A 24,809-nucleotide genomic window follows, 5' to 3' on the forward strand; every position below is an offset into this window, starting at 1 on the left:
GAAAGAGGGAAGGAGGATGGCACGTGGTGTGTGGTTTGGAGGATGTGATGTGAATGGACATGTTCATGATGGATGCAGGAAGGCAAGGGCAATGCCACCTGCACTTCAGGTACCCTCTTGGTCCTGGCTTGCAATGGTGCTCAGGATTGAGTGTGATTATCTGAATAAAGCTGTGTGTGGACTTCCTTCTGGAGCAAGTATGGGGAGTTAAGGCTGGGAGTTCATGGGATCCAACCCACTTTCCCCTCCAAATTTCAATGACGGCAGCTCTTAGTGGACTACCCTGGCCAGAGATTAGTGACCCTCACTCATGGGGGTTCCTTAGAACTGGACATTCCCAACAAGGTTTGGGTGACCACCTTCTCAGAGAAGACATTCTAACAGGTTCCAGACTAGCTGGGAAGGACCAGATGATGTCAAGACCATTGTCCTAAATGCAACACAAACATCAACACATCAGTGGGCATCATGTCATAGGTTATATTACAGGTGAGGAAATAGGCCCAGAGGGTGGAGACAATGATCTGAGCCCCCTTCTCCCCACAGGGGAATGTTGTGGCAGAGCTCTGGACCCTCCTTGACTTTCCCTTCCTCCCCTTCTTCCTGGGTATATATGTAGCTAGTGTTGTGCTTGGCACAACCAACTCCTGGAAACTCATATAACAAATGAGTCTGGTTCACAGTGGTTCAGACTGGCTCTGAGCTGCTGCTCAGTCACTGGCTAACAGTTTGATGGACTTGAGTTTCCTCATCTCTAAGATGGGTACAATAGCATCACATAGCATTATTCTGAGGACAAAATTAGTTCATACATGACAAGTATTTGGACAGTTCCTGGCACACAGTAAATGGTCAATAAGTGTTAGCCATCATCGTCGTCATCATCATCATCATCGCCGTCATTATCATTTTTTTCTTCTCTATGGGGATGTTTTCTAGAATCAACATCAGTCAATGTGACGGGAAACTGCAATGATGCCACACAGAATGGGGCACGCTAAAAAGGAAAAGGATATTTGCTAAGAGTACTGCCGAGATCAGAGGAGAAAAAGGTTGAAATAACCCTCCTTCTGAATTGAACTTCTCCTCCTAGCAACTGATTTCTGTAGCAAAGAACTCAGTGGGGGGATCCTCCGGGGTGGAGCTGTCATTCTGAGAGCTGGTCAGAGCAGCTTTTCAAGTGTGGCTGGAAAGGCCTCTGGGCCCTAGGAACTTGCCCTCCATACAGGAGATAGGCTGTCCTCAAGCTTGGAGCTGGCCCTGGAAATCCACTAATGGCAGGCCCAGAAAGGTAAGAAAATGCCCTGAGCCCACAGTAATGGGCTGGATCCCACAGACTCAGTGCTTTAATCATGGTTCTCTTCCTGACATGCTGTGTGACCCTGAACAAATCAATTACCTTCTCTGTGCTTTCGTTTTCCCAGTTGTAAATCAGGGTATGGCCGTCCTGACCTGTGCCCAAGCTGGGAAGTGGGTATCAAAGTGGGTTTTCCCTTTAAAAAGGGAAAAACAAAATCACACAGCTCAGATGCACTGCTGGAAATTCTGCAGGGACCAATAACTAGAGAGACATACACAGACCCCTGCCCAGGGCAACGTGGGTGGGCTGGCTTCATTTTGGTTCACATGTATAGTGAGAGCTTTGTGAGAAAGGCCAGGAACGGTGTGGGATAAACAAAGGGCTTACCTGCAAGTCTTGACTAAGTTTTATCTAAACAGCCACAATTCCATCATGACCAGAAAACTTCATTAGGAAGTTTTATATAAAAAGGAAGTTTTCAAGTTGAAAAATGGATTTTCTTTATTGCTTCATTTAAAAGAAAATAAATAAATCCTTGGCTCCCCTCAAGGGAAAAAATCTGTCTTCCAGATGATGTGAGGGGTACCATTAATTTTTAAAGCCATTTTGCAGGCCACAGTGTCTTAGGGCCAGTGTATCTGGGAGGCGAGGCCTTTGCTCCTGTGTCTGCGCCCCATTGCACCCCAGGCATGTACCCGCTCCCTACTCCGACTCTGTGGTCTTACTCCCTGTGCCTGTGCTGGATTTTCAGCACTCTGAAGACGGGGCCTGTGTTATTCATCTCTGCCATAGGCTTTAGCACATTTTCTAGCTCATAATGTATGGGTTTTATAAGTATTTGTGGTTCCCCTGGTACACATGGGTATACTCTGAGCCAGGCTGCTGCTAAGAACACTGGATTCAGGTGGAGCGCGCACTAGCCTGGGAGTCTAACTGTCCCCAGCTGACCTCAGCAATTGGTTTTTGTCTATGGGGACCAAATTTCCCAACTCATTTAGTCATGTTAAATCAACAAATAGTTAGTGACCCCCATGCTGTGTCAGGAGATACTGGTATGGGGGAGAGTACCAGATTCAGTTTGCCCACAGAGAGGGAGACAGACATGGAAACCACCTCTGTGAAATGGAACGGGTGCACACCCGCTAGCCTGGCACAAATAAGGACATCACAATGAGTGTTGACAGGGTTGCAGAGAAATTAGAAGCATTATACGTTACTGGTGCAAGGTCAGATGGCCTAAGTATTTTGGAAAACAGCCTAGAAGTTTTTAAAAGTGTTAAATGCAGAGCTGACCCAGGATTTAATCCTAGGTAGATGCCCAAGAGAAATGAAAGTATCGGTCCATCCAAAAATGTGTACCCGGATGTTCAAAGTGGCATAATTCGTAATAGCCAGAAAGTAGAACCAATGCAAATGGACATCAACTGACGAACAGATGAGTAGCCGTACAGAGAAACAGTATTTGGCAGTAAAAAGGAAGGAAGTTCTTACACAGGACAAACAGGGATGGGCCTTGAAAACATGATGCCAAGTGAAAGAAGTTAACCACAAAAGAATACAAACCAAGTGATTCCGCTTATATGAAATGCCCCAAATAGGCAAATCTATAGAAACAGAAAGTAGATTAGGGGTTGCTTAGGGCTAGGTGAGATTGGAGGGAAATGAGGAAAGATTGCTAGGGGTTATCTTTGAAGTAATAAAAATGTTCTAAAATTAGATTGTGGTGATGGTGGCCAGACTAAGAAACACTGAAGTGTGTACTTTAAGTGGGTGACTTGAATGGTATATGAATTATAGTTCTAAAAAGCTGTTGCAGAAAAATAATGGACGTGTGGGGGATGCATGGATGCAGCACGTGGAGGGGAGCAGAGGAAGAAGAACCGACTATCCGTGCTGGGGGGGATATTTGTGGGAATGATCAGAAGAGCCTCCCCAGAAGGACTGACTCTGGAGGGGAGTATTTTTTTTTTTTTAAGGTTTTATTTTTTATTTCTTGGAGAGAGAGGGAATGAGTGGTTGGGGGGGCAGAGGGAGAGGGAGAAACAGACTCCTTGATGAGTTGGGGAGCCTGATGCAGGACTCAATCCCAGGACCCTGAGATCCTGACCTGAGCCAAAGGCAGATGCTTAACCAACTGAGACACCCAGGCGCCCTTCTTCCTAGACACCCATTCTTGGAAGAGCAGATGTGACCAGAGAAGGAAAGGGCCTTCTGGGCCAGGGGTACTGCATGAGCAAAGCCACAGAGAAGCGGTCTGACCTACCTCGCGCTGGGGCACATGGAAGCCTGGGCGGATGGGAGGGCCAGGTGGGTGGTGGAAGAGAAAGCCCGAAGAGGGAGGGGAGCGTGGGTATACAGGCCTTCTAATGTCATGTTCCTTAGTCAGGCTTTATGCTGCACATCTCCTCTGTGCCACGAGGATGCTGCCAGCATAATTTACAAGATCTTATTTGGGTCGTAGCTCAGCTCTGTCTCTTGAAGACCATGTAGCTTTTGGAAGTCACCACTGAGAGGATGTGAGTGGCACAGAACGTGAGGAAGGGTGATGATCTTGGAGCTTGGAAGCTTGGAAGCACATGAGCTTGGAAGCACATGAGCTTGGGGTGATGGGGGCAGGGGGCTGTAGGCGTGGGCTGGGCTGGGGCACCCCCATCTACTCACTGCACAGCTGGCCCTCGTCTTCTCCCTGGGCGCAGTCCCGGTGGAAGTCGCAGGCCTGCCCGAGCTGGAGGACGGTCCCATTCCAGCAGGTGAAGGAGCTCTGCAAGGCCATCTTGGAGCCCGGGGAAGTTCCTGGAGAGCACACAGAGACAAGTGCCCTTGGTTAGTTTGGATGGCCCTATGGGAAGGCTCTGGGACAGCATCATTCAGCCCTGTCGCATCCCACTGGGATGCCCACATCTCAATCTGGTTACATGCAGGGCAGACACCAGGAGGCTGAGAGGATGTTAAAGCCTTAACACCCCATCCCCTAGCTCCCTGGGGGGGCCCTTCACTTTCTAGTGATGCTGACTAGCAGAGTGGCCCTAGGTTTGGTCCATGTTCCCTAAACACTGTGGGACCCTCAACCCCTGGCTTCAGTGTGCCAGGTGGAGAGCCTGTCCGTCGAGTCTCATTTGCACACAGATAGCTCTACCTGCAAGGTCAGATTTGTTGTGTATCTGACCCAGTGTATCTCCCATGTGTTCTTGACCCAAGGTTCACCACTGGAATGATGCTAGAAACATGCAGCACTTTCTAGTGCTGAGACCAGCTGAGTGAGGTTGATCCTATCCCTTCTCTGTCTGGCCCTCTCTTTCCCCATCTATTAAAGGAGGGATTCTGATTATATTTCTAAAGTCCATTCGGGAATTTTTATATAAATCATAAATCTCATATAAATCATGTTATCCAGTGGCAGAAGGGAGAAGGAGCAATTTATAATGAACATATTAGCCATTATTTCTGTATCGAGAACAATGGGTTATGATAGTGAATTAACCTGTCACCCCAAAGAACCAGGCTTAAGTTGGCCTGCACCAGGCTGCACTTCTAAATGGGGGCCTTTGCCTGGAGATCACCTAGCAAGGGTCTGGCTTGTGTTTCTGAGGGTGTCTCCTGCCCTCCAGCTCCTGGTTTCTGTGGGATGGGGGGAAACTTTGGCTCCTGCGGAGTAGGACCCACCTGGTTTGACCCCCCAAATCTGGTGGTCTTCTACTCCGTCCTCTTTTCATGATGGCTGGTGCCTTTGCAGTCTCCCCATCCCCATCCCACCCCCTCAATGCTCAGCTGGGTGGGTGAGAGGGTGACCACCCCCACTTGGCCGAGTCCCACAGCCTCTCTGAGCTTTACATAAGGGTGGGTTTCTCCAATCCTGGCTGTGAGATTAGACTTCCTTTTATTAGATTTTATCTCAGTAAAACCTCCCAGCTGATTGTGATGTGGGACTGTGCAGGTTAGATCATGTTTACTGTCTGGAGTGCCGTGATTTTCTGGTTCATTTCAGTTCCTGCTGAAACTAACACCAAGTCCAGGCTGTTTACTTCTAGAGTCTGCTGCGTACCTCAGCACATCTGGCTCTGCGAAGAGGCTAGGCAAGTCCTAAGAGTGCCCTTTCCTAAGTGGGGAAACTGAGTCAGGGCAGCAGAGTGACTTCCCTAAGGCGGGGATGTAGACCTAGCCCATCAGACTGCAAAGCTTCTCTCTCCATCTCATGGAAGGGGAGCGCTGGAAGTGCCTCGGGGCCTCTTTCACAGATCAGCTCATATAAGGCTCAGTTTGTTAGTGGGTGACACATGGTCGCCCCCATTGTCAGATGGGTCCCTGGACTGGCTGAGGCTTCTCTGTAACTGCTGGGCATGGGAATCACAGGCCCTCCAGGGACTCACATCCCAACTCTCCAACCTGTTCTTCAAGGTCTTCTGTGCTCTGTGTCCTGTTTCCTTTCCTATCTCACCTCGCTGTCTCTCCGACAGCCCTTTGCTGGAGCCTCATTGGGTGTTGTTTCCATGCCCCCTGGTTCTAGAACATGTGTGCATGGCCCCATCTTCTTCACCACATTGTTGGGTGTCTGTGTGTTGTCCCCACAGCCCTCACCAGTGCCTAGCCCCAGGAACGTTCGTGAAAAGCCTGCACATGAGGTTACCTGCCTGCAGTAATCCCCAGAATAACGCCCCCCCGCCCCCTGCCTATCCTAATCCATATCCTAATCCCCCAAACCTGTGAATTTTACTTTATGTGATCAAAGGGACTTGGTGATGTGACCAAGATAAAGGTCTCTAGATGGGGAAAGTACCCGATTACCCAGGTGTGATCACAAGGGTTCTTAGAAGAAGGTGGCAAGAGAGTCACAGAAGGAAGCTGTAGATGTGATCATGGGAGCAAGTCTGGAGAAATGTGAGGAAGGTGTCAGGAGCTGGCAGCCACCCCACCCCTCCCAGTTCCAAATACTCAGCTCCCAGGATCAAAATACAGAAGGAAGGACAGGAGACATGATGCTCATTTTCAAAGGTAAAATGCCAAATTCATTTTATCGCTTTAATCTTGCATAGGACTTGTGAGTCCTGGCATCTCAGAAGCTAGGCAACATGGCGCTTCCAGGGAACTGGTGCCGGTCCCCAGAAAGTGCAGTCTCCCCACCCTGGCAGAGCTGGAGGAGGGATGTGCTCCCTGAAGCCCTGGCGGAGGCAGACTGGCTGGGGGCAGCTGTGGTCTTGGTTCCCGGAAGCAGGGGCCCAGCAAGGACACCTGGTGTCCTATACCACCCACCAGCTCCCTGCAGAGCATAGCACCAGGCACTTTCTCCACTTGTGCACAAACTTTATAACCACCAGGACAGGGCAGCTCTGTAGTTCCCACTTACGAGGGGCGAGTCCCAACTAAGGGAGGGTGAGGGGCAGGGCCAGGCATGTGGCCTCCAGCTGGGTGCGGCTCCTGAAGGCAGACTGCTGTGTCCTGCCTGCTGGCCACCCTGCCTGTCCTCTCTGCCCCTCCTTCAGCGCAAGGACATTTAGGATAATGAGAAAAAATTCTCCTTGGTCTTGCTTGGTGATTTCCCAAACCTTTTCTTCTTATGCCCTCTATGGGACCATTGCCTAACGAGGATCTTATTCCCCTCACTCCCAGCGCTACCAGAGACAACATGAGCGAAATTAAAAAATCTGTGAAGTCCCTCCCGACCCAAATCGTGTCATGCTGGATTCACACCTTGCGGTTAGTCCTTCCGTTTCACCGCGTGTAGAACTGTGAGCACGTGCGTGCCACGCGAAGCAGTTGCTTGTCATTCCCTGAATATGTCTCCTAGTTTCCTTTGCCTTCCTTCATTTGAAAAATATAGGTCTACTGTCAAAAGTTTGAAACCAGGGTAAAAAGCAACAAAAACAATGCCCAGAATTTCACCGCCCAGAGGCCAGCATTTTTAATGTAGGTTTCTCACTAATGTTTTTGGTCTATGCTTTCCAAGTTGTGTCATACGTATATAGGCCTTAAAATAATTAGGTTATATCACAAGGTTTTTCCAGGCTTTAAAAATACCCCATTAAAAAAAAAATTCCCCGTCAGGACACTTCTTAATGGCTACGATCCTTTGTGATCGGTACCATCGTTTATCTAAACATTAGTCAAGGACTGTGTTGTTAGATTGTTTAGAAGAACACTTTGAAGAATATCTTTGAGCATAAACCTTTGCCCGCATTTCAGATTATTTTCGTAGGATAGATTCCCAGAAGTGGAATTACTGAATCAAAGAGTATAAACATTTTAAAGGCCCTTGATACATATTGCCAAATTGCTTTCTAGAAGTTAATCCAATTTCCACTCTCACCAGCTGTGTTCACACACACATACGCCCCTCTTAACTACATCCTGGCCAACCCCAAGTATTATCATGGTTTTTATTTTTAACTCAAAGTATTTCCCGGCTGTTTTATTTGTATTTTTTTTTTTTTTGATAGTTAGTGAGGCTGGATATTTTCCCGCACGTTACTGGCTTTATTTTACTCTTTTAGGGACTTGCCCACTTCCTTTTGTCAGTTTATCTGTCGGGTTCTTCATGTTTTCCTGTTGAAGTGTATGAGATTATTTTTTTTTTAAGATTTTTCTTCACTTATTCAACAGAGATCACAAGTAGGCAGAGAGGCAGGCAGAGAGAGACTGGGAAGCAGGCTCCCTGCTGTGCAAAGAGCCTGACACAGGCCTCGATCCCAGGACCCTGAGATCATGACTTGAGCTGAAGGCAGAGGTCCAACCCACCGAGCCACCCAGGTGCCCCTGTATGAGATTATTGATAAGGATGTGAGACATCTGGTTATATGTTTGAAGATTTCCCCCAATATTCTATGTGTATTTTCATTCCGTCTATAATGCATCTTGATACACAGGAGTTGTAAACTTGTATGTCATCCAGAACTATCCACACTTTCCTTGGTAATTGCTGTCTTTTATGCTTCCAGAGTTTCTTCCATGTGGGGCCAGTAGCAATGTGGAGGTCACCCTTAGTCGTCATAGGGTTGTCCTCCCCTTGCTAAGGCTGCCACGGCATTTGGGAACATCTTCCGCCAACTCCCCATTTTGCAACAGTGGGGATCTAGACTTCCCCAGCTCGTCTGCGGCATTTTCATAGAGTGCCCCATTTGCCCCCTTCCACGAACCGTCCTTTCACTTGGCCTTCTTGCTTGAACATGGCAGACATTCTGCTTGATGCTGTAACTTGCTGTTTGTATGCCTGCCTTCCTCTGCAAACTGTAAGTGACTTGAAGGAAGGTATCAAGTCTCATCCGCATGAGTCTCCAACAATATCCTCCAGAGAGATCTCTCCACCCCAATATTGGGGAGTTGAAGTGACACGATGTATTATGGGTGGGAGGTGTCTTGTGTTCATTTTACAGTGGAGATTACAAAGGTTCGAAGTGCTCACATGGCTTGCCCAGGGCTTTGACACCTTTTTCTCTGCCTTTTGTACTGTGTCTGTCTGTGGCGTCCCCCTGGGTGATGGGGGTTCTCAGGAGTGGTCGCTGTGAATACACAGACGGGAAGGAAGTCTGTATCCCTCCCTTGTGACCATAAACCTCAACAAAGGAGGGGTCCAGTAGCTGGAAGGGAGGGCTGCTTTCACTCTCTGGAGGCCGCAGAGTTTATCCCCAGAACTTTCTGCTGCACAGCTGCAACCCAGAGAAGCTGTCTCCTTTAGCCCTGCTTCTACCAACTCCTCCCTACCTCTCTCCCCTGGCTGGAGACTTCCAGGTTCCCTGGAACCCCCTCCTCCCCTGTACCAAGGGGAACTTTATGCCTGTGAGAGATTCAATTAGATGGACACCCGGTACTCTGATCTCTACTGCCAGCCTAAACTCAAAACTAATGAGGCGCGACAGAAAACAACCGCTCTGTCTTCCCAAGTTCTTCTCTTTATGGGGCCCATAAATTCCAAGGAGGAAAGTACCCTTGGTGAACAGTTTTAATCAAGGGCCTGAGTTTCCTAACAGCGTCCCCTCTGTGGCGGTGGAGTGGATGTCCCAGCTTGTGCAGTAGTAGTGTAACCTGAGGCCCCGGATGGTCAGAGCCAGCTCCAGACCATGAGAAAGGTGCTTCCTGCTGGCGCGTCCCACTCACTTCCAGCCATGGCGCCGGGGATTCCTGGTAACCACTGAAATGCCAAATGCCCTAGTCACAGAGAGATTGTGGAGAGTTAGGTTCAACTCTGGGGAGAGCTGGTGCTTGAGGATCTTTTGTTAATAAGGGTCTTCCCTTCTGGGAATTTATTCATTACCTTCAAAAAGGCATTTCTTCCCAGAATAACATCTCGTGCCCTGGGGGGAGTAAACTGTCATCATTCCTTACCCTTGTGGAACATTTGAACACCTTACCATGTGCCTTCCTAATTCTTCTTTGCGTGAATCTCATAAACAATGGGCAGAACATTTATTATTATCCCTGTCTGATTAATCAAAAGACTGAGAATTTGAGAGATTAAATAATGTAGCGAGAAATGTTGTTTAAACAGTAAGGCGCAACAAAATGCAACCGGTTACTTGCGTGGTGCCTTGCCTGAGGTCTCAACAGCTAGCCAATCGCACGGGAAGTTCCCAGAACTGGGCCACCTGCTCCCACATGTGATCCCTCTCTCAGGAGGCAGATGACATCACCTCCTGGAGCAGCTCCCTGAGTGCCCAAGGGAGTCACTTGGGAAGTTAGAAATACTGTGGATGTTCTGGCTGGATCAGTGAAATTAGTCTCTCTGGAGGAGGAGCCCTTGGCTCTGGTGATTTTAGAAGCTTCATGGGTGATTCTCATAGGGTTGAGAACTACTTCCTCGGAGGGCAGGAGGATCTATGTGTCTTAGGTGGGTCCCCGTCCTCCATGGTTCTCCAGAGCCCCGTGGTAAAGAAAGTGTAACCTCAAATCCAACCACCAAGACCCCTTCCATCCTTGACGTCCCGATTCTGGGGTTCCAGCAATGGCTGTTGGCGGCTCTATGTTCCTAGGATGATTGGATAGAGTTGGTGCCATCTTTATTGACATTGAACCCTTAATGATTCTCCCCTGAAGCCTGCTGCCCTGCTCTGTCTCTCTACTGAACCACTCACTTGCCTAGCAAGCTTCCCTTGGTTGCCTCATGTTGGCTTTTCCTGTCTTGGTCATCTGTCATCGGCATCCTGGAACATCTCTCCTGAAACAACAAACAGCATGCCACATTTGTCTGGCCATTTATCTCCTCTGTGGGTGCGGTAGAAATGAGTCTGGCAAACTCAACACCCAAAGAACAAACAATCCAATCAAGAAATGGGCAGAGGACATGAACAGACATTTCTGCAAAGAAGACATCCAGATGGCCAACAGACACATGAAAAAGTGCTCCACGTCACTCGGCATCAGGGAAATACAAATCAAAACCACAATGAGATATCACCTCACACCAGTCAGAATGGCTAAAATTAACAAGTCAGGAAATGACAGATGCTGGCGAGGATGCGGAGAAAGGGGAACCCTCCTCCACTGTTGGTGGGAATGCAAGCTGGTGCAACCACTCTGGAAAACAGCATGGAGGTTCCTCAAAATGTTGAAAATAGAACTACCCTATGACCCAGCAATTGCACTACTGGGTATTTACCCTAAAGATACAAACATAGTGATCCGAAGGGGCACGTGTACCCGAATGTTTATAGCAGCAATGTCTACAATAGCCAAACTATGGAAAGAACCTAGATGTCCATCAAGAGATGAATGGATCAAGAAGATGTGGTATATATACACAATGGAATACTATGCAGCCATCAAAAGAAATGAAATCTTGCCATTTGCGACGACGTGGATGGAACTAGAGCGTATCATGCTTAGTGAAATAAGTCAATCAGAGAAAGACAACTATCATATGATCTCCCTGATATGAGGACATGGAGAAGCAACATGGGAGGTTAGGGGGATAGGAGAAGAATAAATGAAACAAGATGGGATTGGGAGGGAGACAAACCATCAATGACTCTTAATCTCACAAAACAAACTGGGGGTTGCTGGGGGGAGGTGGGATTGGGAGAGGGGGAGGGGGCTATGGACATTGGGGAGGGGAGGTGAACCATAAGAGACTATGGACTCTGAAAAACAACCTGAGGGTTTTGAAGGGTCAGGGGTGGGAGGTTGGGGGAACAGGTGGTGGGTAATAGGGAGGGCACGTTTTGCATGGAGCACTGGGTGTTGTGCAAAAACAATGAATACTGTTATGCTGAAAAAAATAAATAAAATGGGAAAAAAAAAAAAGAAATGAGTCTGGATCTGCACTGGAGACACATGGGCCCCGGGTCAGGTTACACGGGGCGCTCTTCTGCCCCACGGGAGACTTGGTGGGTTCGCTCTCCGGGAATGACTCCTTTTCCCTAATTGTGCATTCAAAACAGAAACCCACACCTGCTCTCCTCCTTCAGTCATGTCTTGGAGATTTGATGCTCTGCAATGGACACAACTCTCTTAACTCAAATTTCTTTTTAAAATGAATGTCAAATTTTAGGGCGCTTAATTAATTTTTAATTAAGGTGATTTATGCGGCATTAAAAAAGGCACATTTGTATCAGCTTTCAGGTCTCTTCCACCTGCTTGCTCTTGCCTAACCAATGCCACTCATTAAAGGGGGAAAAATTGAGTGCTGTGTCAGCGAGAAGGGGGTCTTGCTTTTAAATTAAAGGGAAGAGGAAAGGGCTTGTGGGAGGAGGCTGGCTTCCCGAGGGTAGGGAGGCCAGGAGGGGGACTATAGCTGGAGCCTAGAGGCGGCACCCAGCTCCCACCTGCCAGTGGGAACTTTCATGTTTTACAGGACGAGGAGAATCAAGTGCTCAAGGGGAAAGAAGCACAGAGACGTGAAAATGGATGGTGGCACGGCGAGGGTGTAGTCAGACGGAGTGCACAGACTAATAGTGCCCCCCCCCATGCCCGCGTTAATGGGGGTGTTGGAAGGCCTGGAACTGTTAAGCCTGGCTGAGCACAGTCCTGCCGAGGGCTTCAGGCCTCATAAATTGTAGTTGGACACAACCTCATTAAAGATCTGGCATCTTGGGTTCCTGCTCAAAAGGCAAACTGGGGGGGTGCCTGGGTGGCTCAGTGGGTTAAAGCCTCTGCCTTTCGCTCGGGTCATGATCCCAGGGTCCTGGGATCGAGCCCCACGTAGGGCTCTCTGCTTGGCAGGAAGCCTGCTTCCTCCTCTCTCTCTCTCTGCCTGCCTCTCTCCCTACTTATGATCTCTGTCAAATAAATAAAATCTTTAAAAAAAAAAAAAAGGCAAACTGGGGAGGAGAGGCCTGGGTATGGAGGGCCCCAGTGGAATGGGTAAGAAACATGGTGCTGGGAGTCAGGAGAGCTGGTTGGAGGCCTGGATCTGTCACTAGGCCTCGGACTTCATGGGTATATCACTTCTCTGGGCCTCAGTTTCCTTGTTGGCAGACCTTCTACAGCCAACCATTTTTGTGTTTACCATGGGCGTAGCCCACTGCATTGATGGCATGTCCCCAGAGGCTCTGCCTCAAAGTCATACGAGCTTGGTAACCATCTTACTTCCTGGGCCTCACTGCAGACCTACAGAGTCAGAATATCTGGGGGTGAGACTCTGGAACCAGCATTTTCCATAAGCTCCCTGGGCAACAACTGGGGGAGCTAAAGTCGGAGAACCTCTTGTGTTGGAGAAATAAATGGGTGTTCAGTTCCTTCTCCCTTTGGAAGAATCCTGAGCCTTCTGGTACCACCCACTCTCTCACCACGAAGACTTCCTCCTCAGTCCAGGGTTCTCAGAGTTCCCTTCACACCCAGATTCTGTCTCTGTTGTCCTGTTGCAGGCCCAACACCTCACTAGCCAGCGGTGCAGACTCTGACACAGTTAAGAGGGTCTTTCCCTTGTGTAAGTTGTGGCTGCTATCTAGTCCACAGCGGTTTTGTGGGGACCGAGTGAAACTGCACCGATAACACAGTAAGGTGGGCTTCTTTTGAGCTAAGTTCACAGGGTATCCCAGGAAGGTGGGGGGAATTGGCCATGGAGGGTAGGGAGGGGAAGGGGTCAACAAAGGGGTTGAACAGTCCCAATCTTGGGGTCAGACAGCACCTTTGGGAATCCCTCATCCCAGTAGAGGCAAACATCTACAACGCAATGATAGAAACAAACCCAATAGTAACCTGCCAAACAAATACAGCTATGAAAAAGAATGGCAATGATGAATTTTCAAGATAATTTGTCTCTGGCCTCACCCCACCACTGGAGTTAACTTTCTGGCCCCAGCTCCCTTTAGTTCCAAATCCTCCATCTTTGCTGGTTTCCATGGCATTCGAACCAAATTGAGGCTTTGCCCAGCCGGCAGAGCCCACATTCCCAGCTTCACTGTGTTCCTTTACATCTTGAGCTAAACACCATGGCTTGTGGTTTCTTAAACAGGCAGCCATGGCTATGACCTCTGTGTAACTCCAGTCTGTTGTCTAGAATCATCTTCTCCATCTGAGCAATTCCTCCTAACTCACATGTCACTTTCCCCAACTGCTTCTTGTTCTCCCTTAAAGAAAGGCGTGTGCCTCCCTCTGGGGTACGCTGGTAATCGCCCCACACCTTTAACTGTGTACTCGCCTCCCCTAGTGGGCGATTATGTCTACATTGTTAGTTTCTCTCACTCAATTCTAAATTCTTGGAGGCAGGGGGTCTGTCTTCCCTGTTTGATCTCCTGGAGAGTGCCTGGCACATAGTAAGCACTAATGAATATGTGGGGAAGGAACGCAGAATAGATCACCGCGTTTGAGCAGAGGAATGGGGCGAGGTGGAATTTCCTTGCATTCTGGAAATTGCTAATTCCTTTAGGTTACACCAAAGACATCCCCCTGCCCCCTACCTCTGTCTTCAGTTTATTGAACAACTGTGTTCAGAGCTTCTACTAAAAGCCTGGCACTGGGGTAAGGAGTGGTGACTAGAGGGCAATGTGGGTGACCTAGTTTGACAGGTGGGCTGCATGAGTTCTCTCTGGGGAGGTGATATTTGAGCCGACCCCGAAGGGTATGAGAGAGCCAGACACGTAGAAAGGCTTTGGAGGAGCAGGAGCTGCCAAAGCCCAGGGTGAGAGAGGATGCTTGTGATCTAGAAACAGAGCAAAGCCTAGTGTGGCTTGGAGGGTCACAGAGGATTGGGAGAGCCATGGGAAGAAAGGCAGCAGCCCAATCAGGTAGGACTTTGGAGGCAGTGAAGGGGGTATGGCTACTGCTTAGGGAGTTTAATCTCCCTAAGTCTCAAATTATTTGAAAACAATTTGATTTGTTTTTTTAAAAGATCATTCGGAGCGATTTGGAGGGAATGTCTTGGAGAGACAACAGAGACCATGGCTGCCTGCTGATGTGACAGAGACGTTGAAGGTTGGTGTCAAAATCCCAAGTCCTCAGACAATGTCAGTCCTCATCCATATAAACCCGGGAAGAAGCACAAAGTTTCCTGGAGGCCAGCAGTAGGAGAGCCGGCTGTGTTTTGTTTTCATGGCTGAGCTCTCTTAAGAAATTAAAATTTTTCTCATCCCTCCCTCTGTAGCCTCAACAGGCCCTTGATTTTGCTGCATGGCCCTTTCCCCAAGGTTTCTCTCCGCGACATTTATCTTCATTCCTTTGCCGAAAAGAGCCAGCAATAATTTTATTTTTAATATTATAAATGACCTCTGTGCACATTTACCATTAATCTCCCTGAAAAGCGGTGGTATTTAACCATGCTGCACCATGGCTCCCCATATAATATGTCGTTTTCTCCTCTTGTTTGTTCAGTAAACAAGGAGCAATTCCAGGCGCACCTTGGAGAATTAGCACTAATCACAAACACAAATTATAGCAACAACCGAGACCACAGGAGGGACAACGCAGATTGCATGGCAGAGAGGGCTGCTTGGAACAGAGAGCAAAGGTGAGTGGGAATCCTGAGGACGGAGGGGTGAGGACAGCAGCACTGGTGGGGAGAAGGGCCTCGTGGGGCTACAACTCCACTGGGGGGAGCTGGGTGGATTGGGCCCCTGGAAGAGAGGTGGGGGGCCATCTTGCTTCCATTCGACCCATGGAAGCGGTGGTGGAAGGGACGGCTGCTTGATGGAGACACAAGAGAGCCATTGGGTGTGGGGGCAGATATCAATCGTGGGAATAACAGCTACCACCCTTATTGAGTGCCTGTCCTAGGTACTGTCTTAACGGCTTTATATACAGGGACCCAAGGATTGTAAAAACATTCCCAAGGTCACAGAGGCAGGATTTTATGTCTACTTGACTCCATGCTCTTCATCAGTATGCTAGACCCGCCAGGTGGAGAGGCCACGTTAGAAGCCCCAGGGACACACAGGAGGGAGGATCACAGACTGCAAGCTAGTGGGGGGCCTGCATGGACTGCAGCCAGAGAGAGGATGTATGCAACAGGCTGGGGAACCAGGCTGGGCAGGCGAGCTGGCAGGCTCAGAGAGCCGTAGAGCGGTAGAGAGAGAGGTTGGCTGGGATTCGGAACTGGATTCTAGTCCCTCAAAGGGCTGGGAATACCTTTTTAGGGAGATGATATACCCAGGTAGATGCTAAGCCAGGGTCTAGACATGAGGAGGAGAAAAGATGGGACCTGACTATCAGGATTCATGGCTTGTCCCCTGGCAGGCAAGAATCTCTGTCGGGGTGGTTGAGGTCATGTAACTAAGGAAAGGTACTTTGTAAACCACGGAATGCTAGCAAATCATTAAGGTTTTATATTTTTTTTTTATTAAACCAGCTGACATTTATACAGGATCTCACCAAAATCGTAAGAGGCTCACTCCCCCACCTCCCTGTCTTTACTGAAATGTTAGCTTCTCAGTGAGGCGTTCCCTGGTGACCTTATTTAAAATCTCTCCCCTGCCCCCACCTAGACACTTCCTATGTCCCTTCTCTGCTGTGTTGTTTCTCCTTCTACTTACAGTGGGGCAGCAGACACTTTCCTTATTAGCTCCCTTATTGCTGGTCTCTCCCCCACCGGCACTAAGGGGATAGAATCCCCAGTTCCTAGAAACTGCCTGGCCTACAGTGGGTGGTCCATAAATGTTTGTTGAAAGAATAGGTAAATAGATGTTTTTAATAAGCCATTTTTGACAATGGATTCGAAAGTGGGATTTCTGTTTCATTCACAGTTTACAACTGGTATTTCAGAGAAAAGGCCTTTCACTGAAGAGGACCTCCATGGAGCCCCACCTCCCACGGCTATATGCATACACACTTGGGATTTGTCCGCATAAAAACCAAATCAAGTAGAGGCTCATGAAAGTGGCTGTGGCCTTCTCTGCCACAGGGTGCCACCCCTTCGGGACGATGGCTGCATATGCGTAAGCATGTTGGAGCACGGGAACTGGGGAGGGAGGGAAGCTGGGGCAGGCACGGGCTTCCAGGAGCACCATACACAGAGGGGAGAAGTGCCGGCCGATTCACAGTGAGGAGTGAGACTCTCAGAAAGTATTTTCCATTCCAGACTCCAAACCAGGGGGGAGGCTGGGACCAGGCCCCCAGCTCTCAGTGTTGCGTGGATAGGCCACTTCTGGGCAGAGTCAAGAGGAAACTCCATGTCCTTGGAGGACACCGTGTTATTTAGTTTGATTTTACTTCGTTTGATTTAGTTATTTAGTTTTTTAGTTTGATATGCAGAAATCTAGAAGGGGGATAAAGTTTCCTATGACAAGATCAAGGTCATTTGCTCTGGCTAGGAGTGAAGAATCTCGTTGTATTTTTTAGTTTTTAGTTCTTTTGTAAGGTCCTCATCTTAGAGTCAGATCTCAGAACCAGGACATTGAGAGAAACCTAGTGAAGGAGGAAAGCTTGGTGACAGGTAGGAGGAAGGATGAGAAGGAATTAGAAGACGAACTAATAGGCCGTGACTACTACTGTGTATCAGCCTTTTTTGTGTGTATCATCTTTCACCTGTTCCTTAAATGGACACAACTGAAATACACAAGAAGTGAGGGATTTAGAATGATAAGTATAAAAAAAAATAAAAGGAAAATATTGAGTGGTGGCAAGATACGGAGAAGGAATATAAACTCTCATACTCTGTTGGCAGGAATGGAAAACAGAGCAGCTGCTGCAGAAAGCAGTATGGCGGTTGCTCAAAAAATCAAAAATAAAGTCACTGTAGGATTCAGTAATTACTTCTGGGTATAAACATACCTAAAAGTTGAGAGTGGGGTTTCAGAAAGATGTTTGTACACCCATGTTCACAGTAGCATTGGTCACAATAGCCAGAACTGACCCAAATGCTCATCAGCAGATGACTGGATAAGCAAAGTGTGGTTTATACACACAATACAATGTCACTGAGCCTTCTGAAGGGAGGAGTTCCTGACACCTGCTACAACATGTGTGAACCCTGAGAACATCACGCTAAGTGAAATCAACCAGTCACAAAAAGGCAAATACTGGGGGCGCCTGGGTGGCTCAGTCGGTGAAGCCTCTGCCTTTGGCTCAGGTCATGATCTTGGGGCTCTGGGATTGGACCCCCAAGTTGGGCTCCCTTCTCAGTGGGGGGTCTGCTTCTCCCTCTCCCTCTGTCCTTTCTTGCCCCCTGCTTGTGCATGCTCTCTCCCAAATAAATAAAATCTTAAAAAAAAAAAAGAGAAATACGGTATGATTCCATTTACATGAGCTAACTAGTGTAGTCAAATTCATAGACAGAGCATGGAATGCTGGTCTCCAGGGACTAGGGGTTGGAGGAAAAATGGGGAATTGCTTCATGAGTACAGAGTTTCAATTTTGCAAGGTCAAAATTTCTGGAAATTGGTTGAACAATGTGAATAGTTTGTTTTTTTTTTAAAGATTTTATTTATTTATTTGGGAGAGAGAGAGAGCACAAGCAGGGAAGAGGGTCAGAGGGAGAGAGAGGCAGACTCCCCGCTGAGCAAGGAGCCCGACACAGGTCTCGATTCCAGGACCCTGGGATCATGATCTGATCTGAAGGCAAATGTTTAACTGATTGAGCCACCCAGGCCCTGTGAGTAGTTTTTTTTCCCCCCTAAAGATTAATTTATTTATTTTAGATAGAGAGACGGTGTGAGTATGAGCTGGGGGAGGGGCAGAGAGAGGGGGCGAAAGAGAATCTCAAGCAGACTCCCCATTGAGTGCGGAGCCACGTGGAGCTGGGTTCCACGACCTTGAGATCATGACCTGGGATTATGACCTGAGCCAAAATCAAGAGTCAGACCATTAATCAACTGAGGTATCCAGGTGCCCCATCATGACTATTTTTAACACTACTGAACTGTACACTTACAGACGGTTAAGATGGTGAATTTTATATTATACATGTTTTACAACAATTAAACAACAAGAAGATAACCGGTTATGCTGACCTTAAAACCAGACCCTAGCTAAAACGGCTGGGCAAGAGGACACCAGTGCTCCTTGAGGGTAAAGCCTGCTGCTGGGGCCTTGCAAGGAGGTCAGGTTCTTTTTCTCTTTCTTCTTCCTTTAAAAACCCCTTCCGTTTGGCTTCCAGTGGGATAAGCTGGTATGTGAGGCAGCAGACACCGCCAGAGTGCGCCCGGCTGGTGGTCAGGAGGCCTCAGATCTGCGTGGACACTGCTAGGTGCCCACCCCGTGACGCTGGACCGGGTACGTGCGCTCTCTCGGCCTCAGTCTGGTCAGCCGTGAAAGGATGGCTGAGCTCTAAGGGGCCTCAATTCTGCTTTTCCTGAGGGTTGAGGTCTCCGCTAACAGGGAGCAGGGGAGAAGAATTCCGTACGTAGGAGGAAGCAGCAGGATGGGTGCAGGGTAGGGGAGGGCGGTCTGGTAATAGTGATAAATGTGGGTGACAATTTGGACAGCTTATGGGGACACTCCCAGCTCAGCTAGAATCCTCTCAGTCCCTGCTCTTGCTATTAAATGTGGGGCATGTCACACAGAGCGCTGCTTCAGGCCCAGCAGGTCCCCTGAACACAGGGCTCCCTTTCCACCTTTATGAGTATTTCCTGAACCCCCAGGGGCTTTCTTCCGGGTGCCGTGTGCTCGAGAGCGAAGCACTACAATTTCATTTCAAGAAAACAGGTGAGAAGGAGACAGGACTTGATGGGAGGACACCTACAGTGTTGTCTTCATGTCCACAGGTCTCGGGCAGACAGGCCAAGTCACAGGAGCACAGACGCGCACGTCCTCTCCATTCAGGAAGGGTCCCCAGAGGAAAACAGTTCTTCCATCGAGCTCTTGGGAATACCAGGACAGCCTGTTTTAAATGGACCCAATGGAAAGCTTTTTTTTTTTTTTTAAGATAGTATTTATTTTTTAATTTTATTTTTTATTTACTTATTTTTAATTTTTTTTAAATTTTATTTTATTTTTTCAGTGTTCTAAGATTCATTGTTTTTTTTTTTTATTTGTTTATTTACAGCATAACAGTGTTCATTGTTTTGGTATCACACCCAGTGCTCCATGCAGCCAAGATTCATTGTTTATGCACCACACCTAGTGCAATACGTGCCCTCCTTAATACCGACCACCAGGCCCTCCCAACTTCCTACCCCCTCCCTTCCGAAACCCTCAGTTTGTTTTTGAGAGAAACAGCAGTTGCAAGCACGACAGGTGGGAGGAGGAGAGGGAGAGGCAGCGGGAGAAGCAGACTCCCTGCTGAGCAGAGAGCGGGATGCGGGATCCATTCCAGGACCCTGAGATCATGACCTGAGCCGAAGGCAGACACTTCACCGACTGAGCCACCCAGGCGCCACGTGGAAAAATTATTTTTTATGATTATGTTAATGTTTTTACTTTGGACATATCTGTACATATGCAGTACCTACAATAGTTCTGGTAATACAATATGTACTTAGTAATTTTTGCCAAATAAATTAATTTAATTTATTTATTTTTGAATATATTGCATTTAATATACTCTGCCTATTTGCATCAAGGATTTGATTAGGTTTAAAAAATACATACAATAATAATATACTATACATGAATTATTTGAATTAAAAAATATGTACAATAAAAACTAAAATAAGTAAACAAGGGAAATTAGGGCAAAGGGACAGTACAGGAAGGAAAATAATAAATCTATGGTAAGACTGGTATACAGAAATGCAAATGCCTAGTTCCTGAAGGTTGGCAATGATTGTCTCTGTGCTTCCTTGTGGCCGTAGCAAAGAAGGAAACAGGGCCCATTATATAGAATTTGGTGTCCAGTGGGAAGTTTTTTTTAATTGTGTGTCTGTCCTGAATCCCCATTGGTCTTTGTAGTTTGCTGAGCACACGCAGAAGCTAAGGAAATAAGACTGGTTTTGGAGACAGATGGAACAAAACTGAATTCTGACTCCACTGTGTGGTCTAGGGCCAACTACTCCACTGCCTAAAGTTTCAGCATTTATCTCACGGGGCTTTCTTCAGGCTTAAAAAAACTTCAGGTAAGCCTCAGTGAGAAGTACACAGTAGGTACTCAATAAATGGTGAATGATGGAGAAAACAGTCTCCACTCTTGAGGCCATCTTGTATGTTATGGCAGGTATGTGAGCAAATAATAATAATAATAATCATGAGAGTGCTACTAAGTTAGGTGTGTGTTGTGAGAGTTTTACAACGTATTTGCAATTTCTTTAATAATCGGGTGGGAAATGTCTATTTCTTCTCCTTGAATCTATGCAGGTTTTTGACTGCTGGACTAACGGCACACAATGGAACCACCATGTGACTGTCAAGGCAAGATCATACAAAGCTATGAACCTCCCACTTTGCTCCTGGACATTTGGCCTTGGAGCCTGGAACATCCACACAAGAAGTTTGATTCCCCCAAGGCTTCCATGCCAGAGAGGTGAAAAGTAGGCCCATGAGGGGCAGTCCCAGCTGAGCCCAGCCTCCCTACCATCCCTGCAAATGCAGCAGATATGTAAGCAAAGCCAGTCGGTCCGCCAGCTGAGTACTCGTGCATCATCTCCAGCCACGCCACGTTGTCCGGAAAGTTCCCTAGCTGAGCTCTGCCTGAATTACTGCCCCACAAAATATAATTGCTGTTGTTTTAAGCAGCTATACTCAGGAGAATCTGTTATTCAGGAATAGGTTACTGAAATGTATGAATGACAAGCACACAGAGGAGAGATGTCTGCCTCTGGGCCAAAGGAAGCCCTTAATACCACCAGGTGGGTATTAAGGAAAGAGCTGACAGTTGAGTTCTGCTCAAAGAACGGACAAGAGTTCATCAAACACGGGAAAGGACAAGGAGACACCAGGAAGAGGATGGTGTGCTCAGAAAACAGCAGGATGTCTGGGTGACCCCAAGTGTGACCTGGCCACAGGGCAATCTGGAAAAACACGCAAGAAGCAATTTGTGAAATCCCTGAATGGCCGATCAAAGAGTTCAGACTTTAGGTTTTATCTTACTTAGACCATTCTGCAACTCCAGGAAGTAGCTGTTGTCTCTATCTTACTGAGAAGGAAACTGGGATCCGAAGATTTGTAAAGTCATAGACTCTTGGCATAGAGTATTAGCAGAGCCAGGATTTGGACAGGTCTCCCCAGCTCTGAAGCTCACGCTCTTAATCAATGTGCTAGACCCGCCAGGTGGAAGAGGTCATTTTTGAAGGCTCAGGAATAAATCAAGAGGGAGGATTGTGGACTACTGCAAGCCCGTAGGTAACAAAAGAATATCTAAAACACCTTTGAAAGGGACAGGACCAGAGCAACCCCTCTATGTCCTAGAGGGGTTTGGAGAAAGGTGTGGGGTGCAGAGAGGAGGGAGCTAGAGATGCTGGTGGTCAGAGAGCCCTGGCAGGAGTCTGGGGAGGGTCAGAACAGGGCTGTGGGCAGAGAGGAGGGGACTGGTGAGAGGTATTTCTGAGGTAGATTTAGGACCGTAGGATGGTGGAGGAAGTAGTGGATGAGACTGCGGCTTAAGCATCCGGGCGATGGTGGACCTTCATCGGTAGAGGCCGATGACAGGAGCGGGTGGCTGCCTGCTGGAACTGACTGCAGGAGCGGCACATGGAGCACCCCCATTCCGTCCTCTTGCAGGGTCTCCGGGCCTCGGAGGGCAGCTGCCATGGTGTCAAGGAGGCTCAGGGGTCAGGGGTGCACTGGGAGTTGGGGAGTGCCGGGAGGACTCTGACCGGGGCTTGGCCACCTGTCCCAGATGGTCTTGAGGTGAGGTGCATTCTGGGAAGGCGCACTGGCTGCAGAAGGGTGAGCTGTGCAGACCCAGCCAGCTCTGCTCCCCGTTCCCTCAGCTCCCCCACGACAAGCTCCGACTGTCGCCTTCCAGTTGCTGAGGCTCAGAGAAAGATGGGTCTGCAGGCCCTCCCCACCCTGCAGTCACCACAAAGGATTAGGTGCTGTAAATTCTTCGTGAAGCTGGGATTGGCCTGAAGATGGAGGGATGCCTTCTTCCCTCCCTCCTGGGCTCCTAGGGTCCATTTATTCCTCTGCACCACTCGCACTGCTTGCCAACAGTTGGTGAGGCCAGCCATCCCAAAGCATGCCTGTGCCATGGGGTCTCCTCTTGTGTAAAACGGAGACAACGGCTTTTATCATTTGCAGGGTCATTGGAAGGATTAAGCTGCGTTTCCTAAACAGGAAGGCAGTCAGAGAGAGGCTGGCCCGTAACATTTCCCTTTCCAGTCCTTCCACCTGGGAATCCATCTCAGCAATGGGGAGACTGGGCAGAAAGCTCTGTTCTGAGCTCAGATGGGCAGCCATTGGCCTACCTCGTCAGCTGAACTCTCTGGGCAGATGAGAGCGGCCTCCTCTGCTCAGCACACACCTGCCTCTTGGTGGACGACTACAGGCCCTGGCTTGGGAGAGCTGGCTTTCCCTTGCGGTTTTCTGTTGAAGTGCTTGGCACAGCCCAGGGGAGAGGACAGGTGCCAGGGAGGGTAGGGAGGATGCTGGCTCAGATGCAGGGGTCTGGGCAACTCTCAGTCTGATCCTAGAATGTGCAGCCATTTCTGGACCACCCCCCACCCCCACCCCGAACACTGCCAATGTGCTGGCAGAGCAGCCTTCTTGCCGACTGCAGACTCCGGGCCAAGGACCGGCACCACCAATGCTGATGACTGGAGCTCATCCAAGTCATTAACGGGGCCAGATCTGCTGTCTTATGCCAGAAGTTGGCTCAGCAAAAAAGACCCTCAGGAAGATGCTTGGCCACTGAACGTCTTTGAGCTAAGCATCCTACTTGCTGCAACGTTCGTGTCTGACTTCTGTGGGTTCCTGCCGATGGAGGGGAGGAGGAGAGAGAGAAAGGGAAAGGGTAGGCATGGCAGGGTGGTGGACTAGTTTAGCACGTTCCAATTTTAGCCAGACCTTGGCGCTGGAGTTCTCAGCGTGCACCTCTCTGAGTTCAAGTGTCAGAAAGGAAAGGAGGACCACTCACCAGAACTTCTCATAAAGTCATTTTACTCATGGCATATTTACTGTCTTCAATGAGAGCAAACAAACTCAAGTCTTTGCAGTTAACAGAGGAAAAGCTTAAACTATTTCTGCATTGTTCAGAAAAGGATCTGAGGTGACATGTAATGATATATCATGAAAGCAAATGAATCAGGCTGATCTATCTTAGGGCAAAGGTGCCATTAGATTTCCACGTGAGAACCAAAATTTAGCTAAAGTACACTTCCGGGCTTCATAGAAGCCAAAGCCAAAAGGAAAACAGGATCAATGAGAAGACTCAAGATGTTCGTAGGAAAAGGAACATTGTTCCTGACATTGAGCTCCTCGAGAAATTGTTTTGTGGGTCCTCGTGAATGTTATAAATGACAACATTGTCACCTGCTCGTGTATTACTCAATACAGTCGCATGTTCATTGAGTCATTTTGTAGAGTGGGGAAAAGCCTGTAACTGACCTGAGGGTTAGATTTAAAAGTTTGGGGCTTCAGACTCTTAAACAATAGGAAACACATTGAGGGTTGCTGGGGGTTGCTGGAGGGGAAGGGGGTGTGGGGCTGGGGTAAATGGGGGATGGGCGTTAAGGAGGGCTCGTGATGTAATGAGCACTGGGTGGGATATACAGCTGATGAATACTGACCTCTACCTCTGAAACTAATCATCCATTATGTTCATTAATAGAATTTAAATAAAAATAATATTCAGTACTAGCAAGGACATAGTGAGTTAGGGACTTTCATAGACCCCTGGTGAGAATGTGAGCTCATAGAATTTTCCCAGAAATATTTGACAATATGTTAAACTAAACTAAACAATTTGTTTGGGTTCTTAGACCCCAAAGTTCCACTTGTAGGAAATGTCCTTGGGGGAAAGAGAGCATTATACAGATAGTTAGACCCAAAGGTATTTGCAGCAGATTAGAACACCATAAAAGTAAAAAGAGAGAAAGAAATCTAATGATGGGGGGAATGCTAAAAGGATCCGGCAGGCTTATATCACCCAAAGATGTTTTGGAAGAACTTCTACTAACAAGAGAAAATTTTCATGATAAATTAACTAAAAAAAAAAAAAAAAAAAAAAGCACCAAAGTCTGGGTGGAATTTGAGTGTGCTGACCTAGTTCACCACCCTGCCATGCCTACCACCTGTGGGTAAGACTGTCAGAACAGCAGGGCAAAACCCATTTATATGC

General features: G+C 48.0%; 1 protein-coding gene across 1 annotated transcript in view; it reads right to left on the reverse strand.

The window, feature by feature from the left end:
- The window catches only part of ALK (ALK receptor tyrosine kinase), a 680,782-nt gene that overhangs the window by 118,936 nt on the left and 537,037 nt on the right, over positions 1-24,809 (reverse strand). The window contains exon 6 of the mRNA XM_045978692.1: positions 3,962-4,093. Coding sequence (XP_045834648.1) covers positions 3,962-4,093 — 132 coding nt within the window. The remainder of the gene's footprint in view (positions 1-3,961; positions 4,094-24,809) is intronic.

This window comes from Meles meles, chromosome 15, assembly GCF_922984935.1.
Source record: "Meles meles chromosome 15, mMelMel3.1 paternal haplotype, whole genome shotgun sequence".
Classification (NCBI taxonomy): Eukaryota; Metazoa; Chordata; class Mammalia; order Carnivora; family Mustelidae; genus Meles; species Meles meles.